Source organism: Aquarana catesbeiana, linkage group LG03 (assembly GCF_042186555.1).
Source record: "Aquarana catesbeiana isolate 2022-GZ linkage group LG03, ASM4218655v1, whole genome shotgun sequence".
Lineage (NCBI taxonomy): Eukaryota > Metazoa > Chordata > Amphibia > Anura > Ranidae > Aquarana > Aquarana catesbeiana.
The window spans coordinates 486,089,775-486,107,749 of NC_133326.1; the positions used below are offsets into that span (position 1 = coordinate 486,089,775).

Genomic DNA, 17,975 nt, shown 5'->3' on the forward strand with positions numbered 1-17,975 from the left:
CTCCTGTGAGACTTGAGAGAGAAATTTAAAAAGTGGATATGCCAGATTCTCCAGTTGATCATATTCAGCTTGAAGAGCGTTTCTCCAGGAAATGTTCTGCCGTATATCCCAGAAGATCTTCACCCCCATATATGTCTCATTGCGTATCTTCTGCTAGTCACTGGAGCTGCTTAGGGGGGAAACTAAATTAATAGGGCCCTTTCTGGTACTAAGCGTCACTTAGACATGTATATTATATGTCTGTTTCCTAATCCCCAGCCATGGTCTGTCAATGAAAAATACTTGGTTAACATACTACAAACTTGAGTATTTCAAAATGAACATATGAAAAAGAAATACAGAAGAGTATTAGAGATATTATCCTCATGTCAAAATGATCAGTGCATCCAGGTATAGGCAGCTGAAGGTATATCAAATCTCATATACCTTTCTTACTAGAAATAAGGTTACCCTAACACTTTTCCATGTCTTAAGCTTGCTTATTGGTCAGTGAGGTTGTCTACCACAATAAAGTAAAATGCAAAACATTTTTGTTTAGGTAGAGCTGGGAATTACCCTAGGGCACATGTGTCAAACACAAGGCCCGCAGGCCAAATGTGGCCCCGCCGGGCCAATTCATGTGGCCCCCGCACCTCCACTGCAGCTGCGGTACCCCCCTCGTCTCCATCCCACCTTGTCTCAGTAGTCGACAGCAGAGAGAACGACAGATCTCCTCTGCCAGATCCTGCATGTCTCTGTGCAGCCATGGAGAGATGCACCCCCCGTTTCAGCAGTCAGCAGCAGAGAGGAGGACAGGACTCCAACAGATCCTGCGCCTCTGTGCAGCCGCAGCACAACCTTGTCTCTACCTCCCCCCTGGTCTCGGCAGACTCCAGAAGCTAACTCCAGTCCTCCTCCAGACCCTGCACTTTCTGCTTCAAAGATCCGCCTGCAGCTTCTTCCCAGCAGCAGCAGCACAAGGTCGGGGGGGGGATTGTTATGTAAGGAAGGGTGGGTGACTCTTGACTTCTGATGTAGAGGGGGTGTGGGATGCTCTGGACATCCAATCTTACAGATACAACTAGTACTTTTGAGGACAACCAGATTGTTGTTGCAGCCCGCAATAACATTGAGCTTGACATCACTGCCTTAGGGGTTTAATTTCTACTTTGGTAGATTTCATCCTAACCTCTTTTGTGGTCTCCAGGACTCCTCCAGCTGACCCCTAAGTCACTACTAGGGATGAGCGTGTGCTTGTTCTGAACAGGTTTAGGTCTGAACCCATTTCTTGGCCAATTTGGCCACATGTATTGGGTCAATGATATGGACTTAACATGGCCATGTGGCCATATTAAAGCGATGTTGTCATTAGCATCCCCACCCCTTTGTGTGAGTTAGCTGGATTCCCCACCCACAGCTCATTGGCTCAGAAATGACGGGTGACTTTTGGGTTCTGACCTAAGCCTGTTCAGAACAGATGCAAGCTCATCCCTAGCTGTGACGTAGGGGTGGGCAGGAGGAACCACGGCACACTGACAGGAGACTAGGAAATTAATACCCAAGTTTCAGATTCTGCAGGTTCTTTAGCCACCGGTTTCTTTTCACTATTGTGGGCAGCAGGAGAGGAGTATTCTTTGCAAGAAGTCATGTATTTTGAACATTGATTTTACCAAGAGTGTCACTTTGAGGCCAATGGTGATTTTCAAAAATATGTGCAAACAGTACATATAAAGGTCTTCCCCCTCAAAAAACAGCACACTACATTTTTTACACATATAAGTCAGAAATTTCTGTTTGGTGAATATTCAAATAAATACGCGTCAATTTTTCTGCATTTTTAACGCATTGGATGGCCCATAGAATTCAAAGGCAACACGTCAAAAGCATTTGATATGCATTTTGATGCAATGGCAACATGCGTTAACAAGCATTGGTTGTTGACTTTATCTTCTAACTACTGAATTCAGAAATGCGCGCCAAGTTGCATTTTAGCTGAGAAAGGAAGTTACCGTCACATACAAGACTGCACCTGCCTGATGCTACAGAAAAAGTCCCTTTTAAAATGGACCCTAATATTGCTTGTGAGGTTAAATTGCATAAGTAAATTGACTATAAACTGTTGTGTATTGCCCTGTATATCTTCCAAACCATTCGTGCTGTTGGTGTGAGAAGATGATCTGTATTACACAAGGCCAAATCTCTATTGATTGAGCGACCCTGCGCAGAAGTATATGCTATTGACAATTGCCGGCATGTCCCAGGTTATCAGTTTCTCATTTGTCTGCATTACTATGTAGTGTTGTCAGGGATTCCTGCTTAATGGGTGCAAACAGACGACTGCGGGGCAGTAAAAGTGGTGTGACCCTCTATAACCGATTGATTCTTTTCTACTGCTAGGTAAACAATGAGAGGGTATTTGGTTGCTGTTTTGTTATGCATTTGCTGCGATATTTCATGACTTATTTGTAAAATAACTAACTTCTCTCAAGAAGAAAAAAAAATTAATGGTTTGCAAAGAAAACTAAACTGAGTTTTTCTACAAAAACCTATACAGTAAACCATAGCAATCATCCAGCAGCAATTCTGGGTTGACATATGAGCATGAGCACTTTGTGATTTCAGGTGATTTCAGGCTTGAGCATTTTTGGTTTAGCCAATAGAAACCTAGATACAAGGAGGAAATGATTGTGTTTCTCACAAAAAAATGTTTTTTTTCAGGCACGCCCGTTAAATTATTTTGGAGCCAAAAATATGCAGTTATTCCCCAAAGAAGCTCCTGTATATTTTAGTACTGCAGGGGTACTTTTTGCCTAATTCCTAGAAATGGGCAAGTTCAGCTTTAATCATTACTATTTTTTTATTCAATTAGGCTTCATTCACATGGGCATATTGACCGGTGCATCCATGGATAGGGGTGTCTTTAGCTGCCCGGAATGCACAGTTTTTCCATGCAGGGGCATGCAGGCAGCCTATTGTAATCAATGACAGGCAGCTGGCTTCACTGACCTGCACAGACCTCTACGTGCATCCCTGAATACACATCTGTGTGTATTCAATTCACAGATCACAACATGAACTGTATTCTGATCTATGCATCAGACCAGCCCGATGTGCAGTTTGGGATGCGCCGGCTGCCTGCATGCAATGCCAGGACAAGGCAATCCAGCATCCAGGGAAAAGATGCCAAACAGCACATCACCCCCTTCCCTTATCTCTGGCCCTGCCTACAAGGAACACCTGTGTATCCCGGGAAGCTCCAGGTGTATGGATTGTTTGAATGCAGCCTTAGTGTAAGCAACTGATTTCACGTCTGCCGATCCAGTACTTCTCCAGAGCCTCTCCCATCCTCCTGGAACTCCCTATCTCAATCTGTCTGGCTATCTCCTACTCTGGCCATCTTTAGGCAATCCCTGAAAACTCATCTCTTCAGGGAAGTCTATCAGGCCTCCAACTAACAACTGCACTTTTAACTCTTCCATCAGCTCATCCCCTACAATATTATTACCTTTTGTACCACTTGCCCCACCCTATTAGATTGTAAACTCTTATTAGCAGGGCCTTCTTGTATTGTAACTGTACTGTCTCCCTTTTAGATTTTAAAGTGATGTGCAAACTGTTGGCATGCTATAAATCCTGTATTATAATAAATGCAATCCCTTACATCACTTAGAGCCCATTCACACAGGGGCAACACGACTTCTAGCACGACTTTGGGAGGCAACTTGGACACGACTTGAGTATGAATCACAGCACGACTTGGGGCAACTTACAACACAACTTGAAGTCGCCTCCAGGACAGGGAACTTTACAAGTGGCCAATCAGAGCTTATCAGCTGTGTGTGAGAAGGAGGGGGCTGGCTGTTTAGTGGAGGAAATTACTTTCTATTTCTTTTCTGCTTCCTGTAAAGTTGCCTCAGTATGAACAGTGATCAGACTTGGAGGCAACTTCCATTGAAATCAATGGGTACAAGTTGCCTTCAAGTCGGATTGAAGTAGTACAGGAACCTTTTCTGAAGTCGGAGCGACTGCAGTAGTGTGCATTAAGACAGATCCATTCACTTACATTGATTTTTTCGTGTAGCGCGACTTGAGGCGACTAGGGGCGACTTGGGGCGACTTGAAGTCGGATCCAAAGTTGCCCCTGTGTGAATGGGCTCTTAGACTGGGAGAAGGAGGCTTAAGGCCTGGTTCACACCTGTGCATTTTCAGTTTTGCAGAAATACACTACAGTCCATTTAATGTGGTTTACTATGGGTCAGGTTCACATCTATGCATTTTATGGAAAGGGCCAAGGACTTTTTTTTTCTTCTGGTTTTTGGTTCCATTGACGTCAATGGATCAAGAACTTGTATTTAAACAGGCGAAATTCACCTGCAATATACAAACTGCAACCTGCATAGGTGTGAACCAGGCCTAAAAGCCAATCAGGCATGCTGTAGGCAAATGTGCTGACAGAAACCATGCTGACAGAAGGAGAGTAGAGGAGGCATCGGTCTTCTGCTCCTTCACTGTCCGGTCAGAAGGGAATTTGGTTAAGAGAGGACGTCACTGTGTTCCTTAATTGTATCAGAGAAAGTGGTGCCCTCCATTTGGTTTTGCTGTGCAAATCTCAAGAATTGATTAAAATACAAACTGTTTAGCAGGTAAAATGCTTCCTTCTATGCATTTCCTCTATATATTTGGCTGTTTGCCTGGAGTTGAGCTTTAATTGAAGTCTCTGGTCCATGTAATTGGTCATTTGAGAGCAATCACAACTATTTTAGTCATAACATGACCATTATATAGGTGAATAAAGCAGGTCAACCATAGATATTGTCTCTTGTTCCACTTTTACATGTAAAAATGTAAGAGGTTCTACTGTTGCATGATCCTCTACTACCGCCAAAAATACGATGCTTGGTGTAATCCTGTGCTGTTCTGAATGGCACCACAATACATTTTTCCAGTGCACCGTAGAACATGGTAACACCAGAAATGCTGCATGTCCAATTTTTGTGGTGCATTGAGCAATTCATGAAATGATTAGATTATCCCAATGCAGGCTAATGTGCAATGTAATGTGCATGCATTTAATGCAATGCAACAGACCTGAACGATGTGAGTGGGCCTTTTACCTTTTTACATTGGCACCTCTACCAGGAAGATTAAAGGACAGGAGATTCTACAGCTCAACTCAGTCGCCCACCCTTTTCAATCGTTCCAAAGCCTGTACAGGCAACACAGGCCGAACATTATTTTTTGACAGGACATAAATACATGTAGTTTTTTTTTTTCTTTGCTGTGCATGTTGACCTTTTATTGGCTAACTGATGTTTGTAAGATGCCGGCTTGCAGAAACACTTATAGCCTGAAAGCTTTTATCTGTAAACCCGAGGCGGCCAATTGAAGAGAGCACTAGTGCGATTCTGAAAGTAGGCATCTGCAAATCTCCATAAACATCTGTTACTTAATACAGGTATTATCTCCTACTGAGACAAGTGTCCAACATCTCTACAGTAAGGGCACCTGAGAACAGAAATTTCACCTAGTCACGATTCGCTTATAACAATAAAAGTGTTATTAATGTGGTTTTTTTTGTTTTTTTTTCTCTCTGCTCTTCCAGGATTGAAATAAAGCTCAGCAGTAGCTGAGAGACCAGATGAGGTTGTCATTATGCTTACCATGAGGATAGACTGAATGTTCTGAAGGAAGCTATAACTACTTCCACAGTAGGCCAGAACTGCAGCCTGCGGCTTCCCAGCTGCTACCAAACTACAGTTCATAGAAGTGACCGCAGAACATGCTGGATTTTGTTGTTCAGTAAAAAAAAAGATTGGCTGTAAAATAGGCACTTAAAATCTGCCAGGCGTCTGACAATGGGCTTGTCTGGCTGGAACAAACTGGAAGTCGTCCCAGCAGAGCAGATTGTATAGATATGATATGGTTAGAATTTCAGATCCTCAAACGAACAGGATGATCAAAATTGGGTGTGACACCTACCACATATCAGGTGGTCTCCGCTTTTTGGGCAGGTCAACCCAGTTTTGAATTCTGAGCAGATGGGAACATTGGGCCTTGGTATAAGGTGCATACAGACATTTTAGAATATTCTAGGCTGGGAAACGTTCGCATGGTATAGGCCTAGCTCTGTGGTCCATTGAAGAAAAAAAAAAAAATTATATCTTTAAATGCCTTCTAATATCGACCAAAAAAAACTGAACTGTAACTGAAAGTTTGATCTTTATCAAATTGCTATGTGCATGATCAGTTTAGAGACCTATCACAACTTAAAAAAAAAAATATCAGATAAAAGCACCAAAAAACTAGGATTTAAATGCTTACGTTTTTCCATCAAAGTCCCTTGCGGGATTTGTAGCCACGTCTGTTGCAACTAAAGAAAACCTAATACGTAACAAGGAGAATATGGTATACAAATTGAGATTTTTTTTTTTATTATTATTGTGTGATTACCAGCTAGTGAGATTATTAAGTGTCTCTGCGGTATCAGTATACATATCCCTGCCTGATGATGGGTGGATTGATTAAAGGACCAGTCATTTTCCACGGAATCCTAATGGGGTTATTTTCAGTATGTAAACATAAAATTTACCGCGCTGTGGTAGGTGCAGATGGAGCCATTAGTGTGCCAGAAATCATTAGACAACATTGCTGCTCATATGTTGCTTGTTCCTTCTATAGACAGTCAAAAATAACATGGCTTTCCGTTATAGCACTGACAATGGCCCCATGACTACAATTGATTTACTTGAATGGAGCAAACAATGGGAGATACAGGAATTCCTGTCATATGAATGGAATGTTTTTTGTTTTCTGTCCTATACATAAACTTCAAGAGCATTCTGGGGTCTGGTAGGTCACCTCATGTCATGGTAACACCAATGTATACATTCCCTGCTGGCCAGAGCCCTGCAAGAAATAAACAGCTGGGAATGTGCTTAGAGGTGAACTTAAGTCAAATCTAAAGAAAGCAGCCTTTTGTTCCTTTAGGCCCCTTCACACTTTTGTGCATTAGAACACACACAGGTTGAGTGCGTGTTGCGTTAAGGCAGACTATTCATGGTAAAGGGTTGCCTAACGCACCAAAAAAGGTGCAGGAAGCGATTTTGGACAGTGTAATACACACTTGTTTTTCAGACTGAATGCAACTACATTGCACAAGCATCATACTACCTTGTGCATTACTGCAGCACAGTAGTGAGAATGGGCCTATATGTAATCTTTTGCAATTTTTTATGTTTAAATTCAATTTGTGTACTTTATCTTTTTTTACTATGTTGCCAAACGCCATCTGAAAGTTAAGGCTAGGCTTGCAGTAGTAGTTGTTTTCTAACCTGATAGGCAGTAGGGGAAGGTTTCTAAGTAGGTGTCAGGACCTGGATCACCTGCTGGTGGCACCGTGCTTCCTAGAGCAGAAGTTTGAAGTTTCTGTGTCCACCAGCAGGTGTCTCACAGCATCCAGATTCCAGTAATCAGTTTCCACCTGATGCTGGCTGCTGGTGGGGTATTTAGGTCCTCCTCTACTAGTGCCCCTTGCTCCAGTGTTTTGCTGCTGCCAGATTCTGTTTGCCATTGAACCTGACCTTGCTCCTGCTCTGTACCCTGTAGCCTTGTACCTGCTCCCCCTTGTTAGGTTGATTAGTTAGGTATTCTGTCACTGGTTGGTTCACTTACATTCTTATGTTTGCTGTGTGCTGGCGTTTGGATTGATCTTCTTTCCATGTAAATAAATCTCACTTAAAGCATACACAGTCTGGTCCCAGTCTGAGTGTAGGCACGCAGATCTGGCCATCCCTGCTGCTGATTCCTGACAGTAGGCTTACATGTAAATGCAAACCCACTTAAAAGCTGTTTTCCAGCCAAATATAATACACATAATTTAATGCAACCCAATAAACCCAAAGCACCCCTCCAAGCTTCATAAAAAAAAAAACTTCATCACTCAGTGATCCCAATCCTGCCAGGTGCTACTTTCCAAAGGGCCTGTCTTGCCCAGTCAAAAGGCTCTGAAAATGAAAAAGTGGAAACGCACGCTGGACAGCTGCCTGGTTCTAAGTGTATCAGGCTTCAGCATTGCCTTCTCTCAATGCCCATTAACGCATTTCACCCACTCACTGGCTTATTCGTAGACCTCTCGGCAGCTTTCCACCTTTTCATTGACATAATTTAATATATTTATGTGTTCATTAATATATTGGTTATTGTGTTTGTTTTTTTTTTTGTTTGTTTTTTTAATGCAGCTAATTTAAGTATCAAAAATTTACTGGGTATAAGCCTTTTGCAATCCCCAGTAAAGCAGAAAGATTGGTAGATGGAAAGGCAGAAGTTGGGGACAGTGAGGCATGCCGCATTTATATATACTGAGAGGAGAAGACGTCAGAGTGAGCAAAGTGATGAACTCATCGGTCTGCTGCTCATCAGTCAGTGGTTGTACTTTTATATGTTTCAATAAAAGTACCCTTATAAAAGATTATTACCTTAAGGTCAGCGTTAAGTAGATTTTTAGTTGGCAGCCACTTGGCTGGATTGCAAGGATGGCCCATATGCGCTGATGACCTCATCTTTTTGGGTCCCAGGCTTCTGGTAAGAGGCTTATAATTGCATTTTAGGTTGTCATGTGTCATCAGGATATGGACTCATGCATTGTGTGGATTTATCACTTTTTTAAGAATTTCACATCTTTTTGGATTATCGTCACTACATTGTTTAGTGCTGTTCTTGGTATTATTTTATTATTGCTGTTATTGATTGCATTTGAAGGGGAAGCACATTAGCAGGCTGTGCTTTCCATTTAATATTCTGTATTCAGATATTTTTTAATGTGGTATTCCCCATATTTTTTTTTTTTACACACTAGAACACAGGTAGTACCTAGTGCAAAGTTTTACACAAGAATATAGCCTTTAAAAAATAAAAATCCCCAAATATCACCCCCAAAACAAAGGTAAGCTTTACAGCAAAAAAAGTTTGTTTCAGCAACTAAAATTACCCACTTACCTCAAATCAACTTCAAAATAAAATGGAAGACAAAAATCCCCCCATAATGAGTGAAAAAGAACAAGCAGTTAGAATGAAAGTGGTTCTAAAGACAGTAGTTTTTTTTTATCGTAATACATTCTATGCATTTAGATAAAACACCTGTGTGCAGCGGCCCCCCTCATCCCCTAATACCCAAGACTCGGCCTCGATCCAGCGATGTTGCATGAGAGCCTTGGCTGTCTGGGACTCTCCCTCATTGGCTGAGACAGCAGCGGGTACCATTGGCTCCTGCTGCCGTCAGCCAGCGAGCCAATGAGGAGAGATAGGGAATGGGGCAGAGTCGCTGCTCCATGTCTGAATAGACACTCAGAACAGCGGGTGCCCCCATAGCAAGCTGCTTGTTGTCTGGGCACTTGGCAGGAGGGAAGGGCCAGAAGTGCCCACGAGGGAGCAGAGGAGGATCCAGGCTGCTCTGTGCAAAACCACTTCCCAGAGCAGGTAAGGAAAACATGTTTGTTATTTTTAAACAAACAAAAAAAGACTTTAAAAGAGAAGTATGGGTTGGGGGGGGTTTCCCCCCATCATACTTACCTAGGTGGATGCAGCATTGGTCCGATGCTGCTTCCGTCCCCCAGCCCCTCTACACTGAGAACCGAGCGATCGAATATCGCCGATGGCTCGGTTCTCACAGCTTCCCGAGCAGAGAGCTGCTGCCTGTCAATCAGCAGCTCTCCTGCGCTGCTCCTCAACACTCACTGGAGCGCTGAGCTGTGGAGGGGCAGAGATCGGTCATCTCAGGCTCTCAGTGGCTCGCCGAGAGGCTGAGACGGCTATTAGTCCATTGTCGCGATGACGTGGTGCCTGGACCGATTTCTGTGACGTCAGTCCGCTCTCTGCTGAAAACTGGTCACAGGACTGCAAAACGAATTGCACTCCTGTGACCCTTAGGAGAAGCCCAGCCAAACGAGCTCAGGCTGGACTTCTCCTTTTAATATCACTTTAATGTAGAGTTTGTAACGGACCCCAATCTTTCCTTCTGCAGTTTTCCATCTTTCCCTGTGCTTTCCCTGCTACAGCTTCCAATTTACTGACACTAAGGTGTGCATTTAAAAAAAAAAAAAAAAAATCACATAGCAATTACCAAGAGCACATACATTCGCTCTCTGCAAACAGGGAAACAAAACGTAGCACTCTCTAGTGGCCAGATGCAGTATTTTCCATTTTAAATCAATGAAAAACAGTCTTTCAGCACTGGAAATGGCCTAATAACATTTGCTTGTCCACCCTTTGCACAGAACACACACTTTTAGTGGATGAAATGTTAGGCATTTTTTTATGATTACACCAATTTATAGTGAACATTTATATACCTTCCCTTTTAAGTACATAAATGCTGTAATGCAACCAATGCTACTAAACTAGAATTGATATAATACCAAATAGAAATATTATTGCTTACATTCTGTAATAAAGCACTGTCTGCTTTTTTTCTATTCCATTTGTTCTGTGTTGGTTTCTATAGCACCCAAACTAACACCTAGTTTATCTAATAATAGATCAGTTGATATAGTTGGTGCATACATCCACATTATTCCTGTCCAATTACTTGATCTTAATGGGGGCAATGTTCAGTCATTTTATTTGTCCAAATTCCTGATCATTAGCAATACCATGCATGTGGAAGAGTGATGTGTTTTTTTTTTTTTTGCAAAAATAATGCATATTGTGTACTGTATAATGATGGCATGTAATGATGTGGATTCCACGCACATGGTATACTCAGTAATAATTTGCATATAATGAGGTGGATTGTTGCAAGAGTAAATGGACTTCTTGTATTGCAAGTGCAGCATTTGTTACTACTGTAGCTATAAAGCAAAAATGAATAAACTACAGTAATACAGAACCTGAAACACATCCTAACTGTACCATTTGCCATTGTTCCAACCTTTTACAAGAAGATTGTTTTTTAAAAAATGTCTTCCTCCATGCTGAATTTGCATATGGACATGCAGAATCGGGAATCGGTATTCCATGCTAGGGATGTCTTTCATGCAATGTAAAGCAACAGGCTAGTTATTAATGGAGACCTTTACAGCATATATTTGCTGGGATATATATACTGGGATAGTAAGCAAAATCCCTGTCTAAGGTATGAGTTGTTATGGTATGAGTTGTTGGACTAGTAGCTTACACAGGACTTCACATGTGACAACGCTGATTGGCAGCTTTGTCACATGGAGTGAGTTCAATGCAGTACTTATACATGTTTTCCAGTATTCTCCTTTTATCTCCCAGTGCTAAACAGAGAAGAAAAGGTAGGTACGGTATGTGCGGCTGAAAATGAGGGATTGACAAATCTGTTACATTTTCCCGATCAGGCCAAGCATAGGTTTGCTTTAAGGATTTGCGTATATGCTCTGTGCAATGAAATTGTTTACCAGCACTCCTGAATATTTTTGCTTAACTAGATGATGGCAAGTTAATGTGTCTAGACAAATGCAAGGAAAGGTGACTATAAAGAACTATATGGTTGATGTAAGAAAAGGATTCTACAGGAACATTTCTTATTATCTACCAATCAGTTGGCTTGTTTTGTTTTCAAACTTGATTGCAGGAATTAAAGCCAAAAGCTAATTGGCTGCTACTTGCAGCACAGTTTTCATACAGTACATTAACCCCTGTAGAGCTACAATACACAAACTAAAGATCAGTGCATTTCCTTACTGTATAAGCTTAAAAGTTCTGTTTTAATGTGCTGATGCATCCAATGAATTAAATTAAATTTTATCTTTTCCGTAGTTACCTCATCGCCGAGTGACGTTCTCTACATCCAACCAGGCCCCTGACCTCCAGGACCCTTCTCAGCACAGCTACTATGACAGCGGCCTAGAGGAATCGGAGACCCCGAGTAGCAAATCGTCCTCTGGGCCAAGAATAGGGCCTCTCGCTCTCCCAGAAGACCACTATGAGAGAACCACCCCTGATGGCAGCATCGGTGAGATGGAACATCCTGAAACTGGTAAGAACAGGAGGAGAACAGGGCCTCTTTATCACGCTGTCCAGTGTTGCACCATCACCAGGCCGCCTGCTTTGTAGCTCTGTCTGTAGCATTTCACTTTAAGTGTACGCGTTTTCCAATACATATAGTACTTCAACTTTTTTTTTTATTTCATCACATTCTGCAGCAGTGGGAAAGGGATATAACGCAGCAGTTTATTAAGACAGCGGTAGATAAGAGGTTGACCCACAGTTCTTTGGTCGTGGAGTTGGTTGGCATCCTAGCCTTAGGCAGGCTATAGACTAGTCGATTTTTGGACAAACATTCTCAGTACTTGCAATGTCAGAAAGGACTTCAAGTCTATGTTTAACGAAAAACAAAAACATAAAAATTAGCACAAGGGGCATAGCTTACAGTTTGTATGATGTGACCTTTGTGTTCAGCAGAAATATTCCTCTGTCCTACCTTCTCCTGCCCCCGCAGCCATAATCCTCCAGTGCAACAGGAGTTAAGACAACTAAAGGGCTGTCAGGAGTTCTCATCATGAGAGCTCGTCTATGCCCACTCTTTCCTGCCAGATCTGCCATTCACAGATGCCTAAAACAGCTTATATGAATGACATAGGATATCTGTATGTAGGGGACAGTGCTATCCAATGGATTCTGGAATTGGCAGATCTGGCAGAAAAGGGCAGGCATTGTCGGTCTCTCTTGATTGGAGTTCCTGACAGCCCCTAAGCCGTATTACCCCCTCCCATGGCATCGGAAGAGTTCGGCGAGGTGAGTGTGGTAGGACAGGGGAAGACCAGATTCCATTCCTCCAGATTCTTTTAGCATTCGAGTTTGGAGTAATTGTAATTTTCCAAACAAAAACCGCATACACTGTTAGTAATTAATTTGAGAAAAAAATTCAGTCCAAATTTTCTCATCGCTATGGTTGAAAACTAACATCGATTTAATCTAAGGAACAATTTTAAAAGTCATAAAAATGTTTCCTTAAAATGAAAAATGAAATAGTATAGTAGAGCTGCACGAATAATCGTTAAAAAAAATTGCGATCTCGATTCAACCCCCCTCATGATCTCTATTCAGCATTTCCCTGATTCATTCATGTAACAAGTACAGAGGTTTCTCTGCTCACTCAGAGCTGTCAATAAAAAAAGCAGGCAAATGTTTATCAACTTTGTCAGTGCTGTGAGATAACTATAAATAAAAGTATCTTTTAGTTCTTTTAGCTCAGAGGAACAAACTTCTGTCTGTAAATGAGGCCAGTTTAACCACTTAAAGACTAAACCTTTTTTGGACACTTGTTGCTTACATGTTAAAATCAGTATTTTCTGCTAGAAAATTACTTAGGACCTCCAAACATTATATATATATATATATATATATATATATATATATATATATATATATATATATATATATATAGTGGAACCTCGGATTGCAAGTAACGCGGTTAACGAGCGTTTCACAATATGTGCTATTATTTTTTTTTAAATCCTGACTCGGTTTGTGAGTGTTGTCTCGCAAAACTAGCAGGATTCAAGCCTCTGCGGTGTTCAGTACCGCATTTGGCCACAGGTGCAGGGCACCGATGATGTTCGGAGCTGCTCTTAAATACTCCATTCCTGAGTGCATCCGAGTGGTCTCCGAGTTTTTTCGAGTCTCTCTAGCGCCCCCACCTCTGGCCACATGCGGTATTGCATGCAAGAGAAGTCATTGTGGAACGAATTATCTTTGTTTCCATTGACTTCTATGGGGAAACTCACTTTGATATGCGAGTGCTTTGGATTACAAGCAGTCGTAATCCAAGGTTCCACTGTATATATTTTTTTTTAGCAGAGACCCTTGAGAATAAAATGGCGGTTGTTGCAATTATTTTATGTCGCACGGTATTTGCACAGCGGTCTGTTGAATTTTCAAAAAACTAAACCGTAAAGTTAGCCCAATTTTTTTGTATAATGTGAAAGATGATGTTACGCCACAAGAATCGTGATCTTCTAAGGAAAAAAATTGTGATTCTCACTTTAGCCAGAATCATGCAGCTCTATACTATAGTGATTCTCTGTGGTACGACTCAAATTCAAATTCACACCTAATGCAGCTGATCAGTTGCCTTTTTATCACAACTTGGTCACCTTTAGTCATTCTAAGTCTATTCAAACGTAAGGCCTGAAATATTGCAAAAAAGAAATATATAATTGTCTCTGGGTATTGTAATGGGCCAGATTTTTTTGATTTGAAGCATGGTAAACCAAGACCATAACTATACATGATGGGGCTTCATAAAAAGCCATTGCAGGGTCCCCGTATCTTTAATCTCTCTCTTAGGATACTTGCACATGGTACAATGTATGAACATTAGATATTCCTAACAGAAAAAGTGTGAGGATGGGCTGTATAGCACATACACATGTGCAAAAAATCTTTTAGCTTTTTTTTTTTTTTAAATCAAGGCAGTGTGGTATGTGTATATATGCGCATAGAAATACTGACCAGCAATGCAGATTTTTGTGTCTTTTCTTTTTTTTTTCTTTAGTGATCTATACGCAGTGTGTGTTTACATGTCTGTGTATACAGACCCAATGAAAACAATGGCCTTCCTTCGATCAGTAAAAAATAAAAAAAAAAAGAATGCCTAATAACACCTAAAGAGAAGTTTTTATCCAAATGGATTGACTACATTCTATGCACTGTGTAGATAGACAGGTTGTGAGTCTTCTGTGCTTCTGAACCCAATACCAGTATCCATTGCAGTACATTTTTGCTGCGGGCATTAGTGATTTTTAAGTAGAAGTTAGTGAGGCAGGAATAAATTGGTAGGCCTCAGTGCCTTCAATTTTAGTACAGTGTTCAAAATGGCTTCCTTCACTCTTCAAATCGTGCCATATACCAAAACATACCTCTCAACGTTTTGAGATGGGAATGAGGGACACCTACTAGCAAACATATGTAGGCATAGGACATGCCCCCTGCCACACTCCCTTAAAGGAGAATTAACCAAAAAAAAAGGTTTAATAAATCTACAAGGGCTTTTTTTTGTTTACCGCTGCTATTAATTTATATTGGCTTTTAAAATTTACAAATGCAGCAATTTAGAATTTGGATGAAATGTGTAGCATTGGGATACACTTTTTGAAAGATAAAAAGTTCATTTTATATGGATCAGACCAAAATGAGGGACAAATGATGAGGAAAGAGGGACATTGCTCCAAATCAGGGATAGTTGGGAGCTATGTACTAAAATACTTCTCAGCAATACGGTAAAGAATACAAGGTTATGAACAGGGTATAGCTGCTCATATGTCCAGATTCTTTTAGTGACAAAGGCCCTAAATCTCAAAGGCTTAGTCTCAGTCCTCAAATATTATGGTGGTCATGGGAATAGGCCTGAAATTCAGTTTACCTTTTTAGAGCTGCAGCTCAATAAGACTTAAAATCTACGATGACTAAAGGCAAAACTTTTTTTTTTTTTTTTTTTTTCAGTTTTGAATAGAGTGGAGAGGAATTGGAACACCTGTCAGTTTTTATTGTTGTCTGTGCCCCCAATAGGGAGATTCACCCTCTCTATTTGTCCTGTTTACTATTATCACTTAAAGTGAAAACAAGAGAAAATCCCAAAAATTTGGGTTGTGCCCAGAAAAGTAATAGGGGGAAATCTTCCAATGGGGACACTAGTTCTGGTGAGCTGGGGATCCGCAAATTATTCTCTTAATTTGCAGGGATTTTCTCTCACTTCCTGTTTGGCTATGAGACAGGAAGTGAAGGCAAATCCCAATGGGACACAGATGGCAAGAAAATATATCTGACAGGTTATAACCCTCCCCTATCCTTGCCTATAGTTCTACTTGAATTCTAAATCTGAACTAGGACTTGAGGTTTCCTTATTCCTGATACCTTTCATACAAATGCTTTTACACAGTGTAGGCAGCAAAATGCTAAACGCACTACTGCTATTTCGTAGTGCCTGAGTGGAGAAGAAATAGACATTCTTGATTCAGGGTTGGAACCTTGAGGAAGCCATTGAAGCATTCATTGTTGTGTGTTCAGTGAGTACACTCCAAGTTTTAATTGTCACACTTCTCTTAGGGCTCCTTCACACTTTTGAATGCTTTTTTGTATTGTGGACATTGTTTGTGGTACAGCAATGTGATGTGTATGGACATTGCCATGTACACGTCGCAGTGTGCGTTAAAAAAATAAACATTGTGAGCTCTTGGCCCATTGACACTCTTCAAGGGCTCTGTAAAAATGGAGCATGGTCACATGGCACACCATTATGCATTAAAAGAAACAGTATCATTTATTGCACAAGATTAAAAACACTTACAAGATATAAGTGGGAGTAATAGAACTGCCAGGACTACATACTTAGGACGAGCATTACGCCCATTTATATCCTGTAAGTGTTTTTAATCTTATGCAATAATTGATACTGTTTTGATACTACACTTAGAGGCGCCTCCCCCCTTGTTTCTTTTATATGTTTTGCAGAGTTGCTGGACACACTCTGAGGATGGCTGCCCCTTTTTAAAATCCACCACTTTACAGTGGTTCAAGTTTATTTTTACCTAAAGACTGACTAATCCAATATACATTATTACAAACTAAGGGCATTGCCTCCTGAAGTGCCAGATACCCAATTTACCTCCATTGTGCATTAAAATGCATTAATATGTACACAAGTGTAAAGGGGCCCTAAAAGTAATTCTGGCACATTAATATGCTTGCTACCCAATGTTTTTGCAACTAAATTTCATACACAGATCTGTGGACTTTCCCTCTCCTGCCTGTGTATCAGGGAATGTATTCAGAAGAATTGATCAAAGGATAATGTAAGAGATTTAGGAAAGATGCTTTGAGAAGGGGGAACAGTGAAGCACAATAATTCTGCAGCACTACTAAGCAGGAAGCCAGGCATGCATATGTAACAGGCAGAGCTGGCTGCCCTATATACATATATTTTTACAAACTATGCCTAGAAACAGAGTTTAAAGCAGACATTGATAGTATTTTTGACATTAATGTGAAACTCCTGCCATAACTGTCAGTATGAGGCATGGGGAAAGCACCACAATCCCCTAAAAAAAAAAACTGCACTGCTTATGTAAAACATAAATAAAATAATGAAAAAAGTACACCAATCAGCCATAACAACATGACCACCCACCATAACCCATTGAGGCATAGACTCCACTAGCCCTCTGAAGGTATGCTGTGGTATCTGGCACCAAGCTGTCATTTGCAGATCCTTTAAAGAGGAAGTAAACCCTGATGGGTTTTACTTCCTCTTTATTTCCCTGCAAAGGTAAAGCATAATGGGCTACTATGCATCGCATAGTAACCCATTATGTGTCACTTACCTGAAGCCGAAGCCTGGGATGTCACTGCTGTCCCCACTATCAGCAAGCTTCCATCTTCACCCCTCTTCTTTCCAGGGCCGCGAACTCCGGCTCTGTAACTGACTGGAGTCGCGTGACGTCACTCACGCACTGGAGCCACCAGTCACGGCATGACTGCTATTAGAAACGGCATGATGTGCCCTTTCTAAAGTGCGCATGCGCCGTAGTCATCGGCGTTTAGCTTTTTTGTAAATATCTCCTAAACCGTGGAGGCTTAGGAGATATTTCAAGCACCTTCAGGTAAGCCTTAATATAGGCTTACCTGTAGGTAAAAGTGGTTTTACAGGGTGTACAACCACTTTAGGTCCTGCATGTTGCGAGGAGGGGCCTCCATGGATTGGACTTGTTTTTTTCCAGCACATCTCACTAATGCCCAATTGGATTGAGATCTGAAGCATTTGGAAGCCAAGTCAACACGTCAAGCTTGTCATTGTGCTCTTCAAACTATTCATCAATTCATCAGACCAGGCCACCTTCTTCCATTGATTCATGGTCCCCCACTTGTCCTGATCACCAGTATCATTGGGAATAAGTGCCAGGTAAAGTTCAAAATTTTGAAATGCCACCAGAACAGGAATATTGGTAAAATCTTCCAGTGGGGCACTTGTTCCTGTG

At 41.2% G+C, this 17,975-nt stretch overlaps 1 protein-coding gene across 7 annotated transcripts in view; it reads left to right on the top strand.

Annotated features, from left to right (window-relative positions):
• Positions 1 to 17,975, top strand: part of PCDH1 (protocadherin 1) — a 296,202-nt gene that overhangs the window by 206,709 nt on the left and 71,518 nt on the right. For all 7 annotated transcript variants that reach the window (XM_073621038.1, XM_073621041.1, XM_073621042.1 and 4 more), the window contains exon 4: positions 11,758 to 11,977. In XM_073621038.1, coding sequence (XP_073477139.1) covers positions 11,758 to 11,977 — 220 coding nt within the window. The remainder of the gene's footprint in view (positions 1 to 11,757; positions 11,978 to 17,975) is intronic.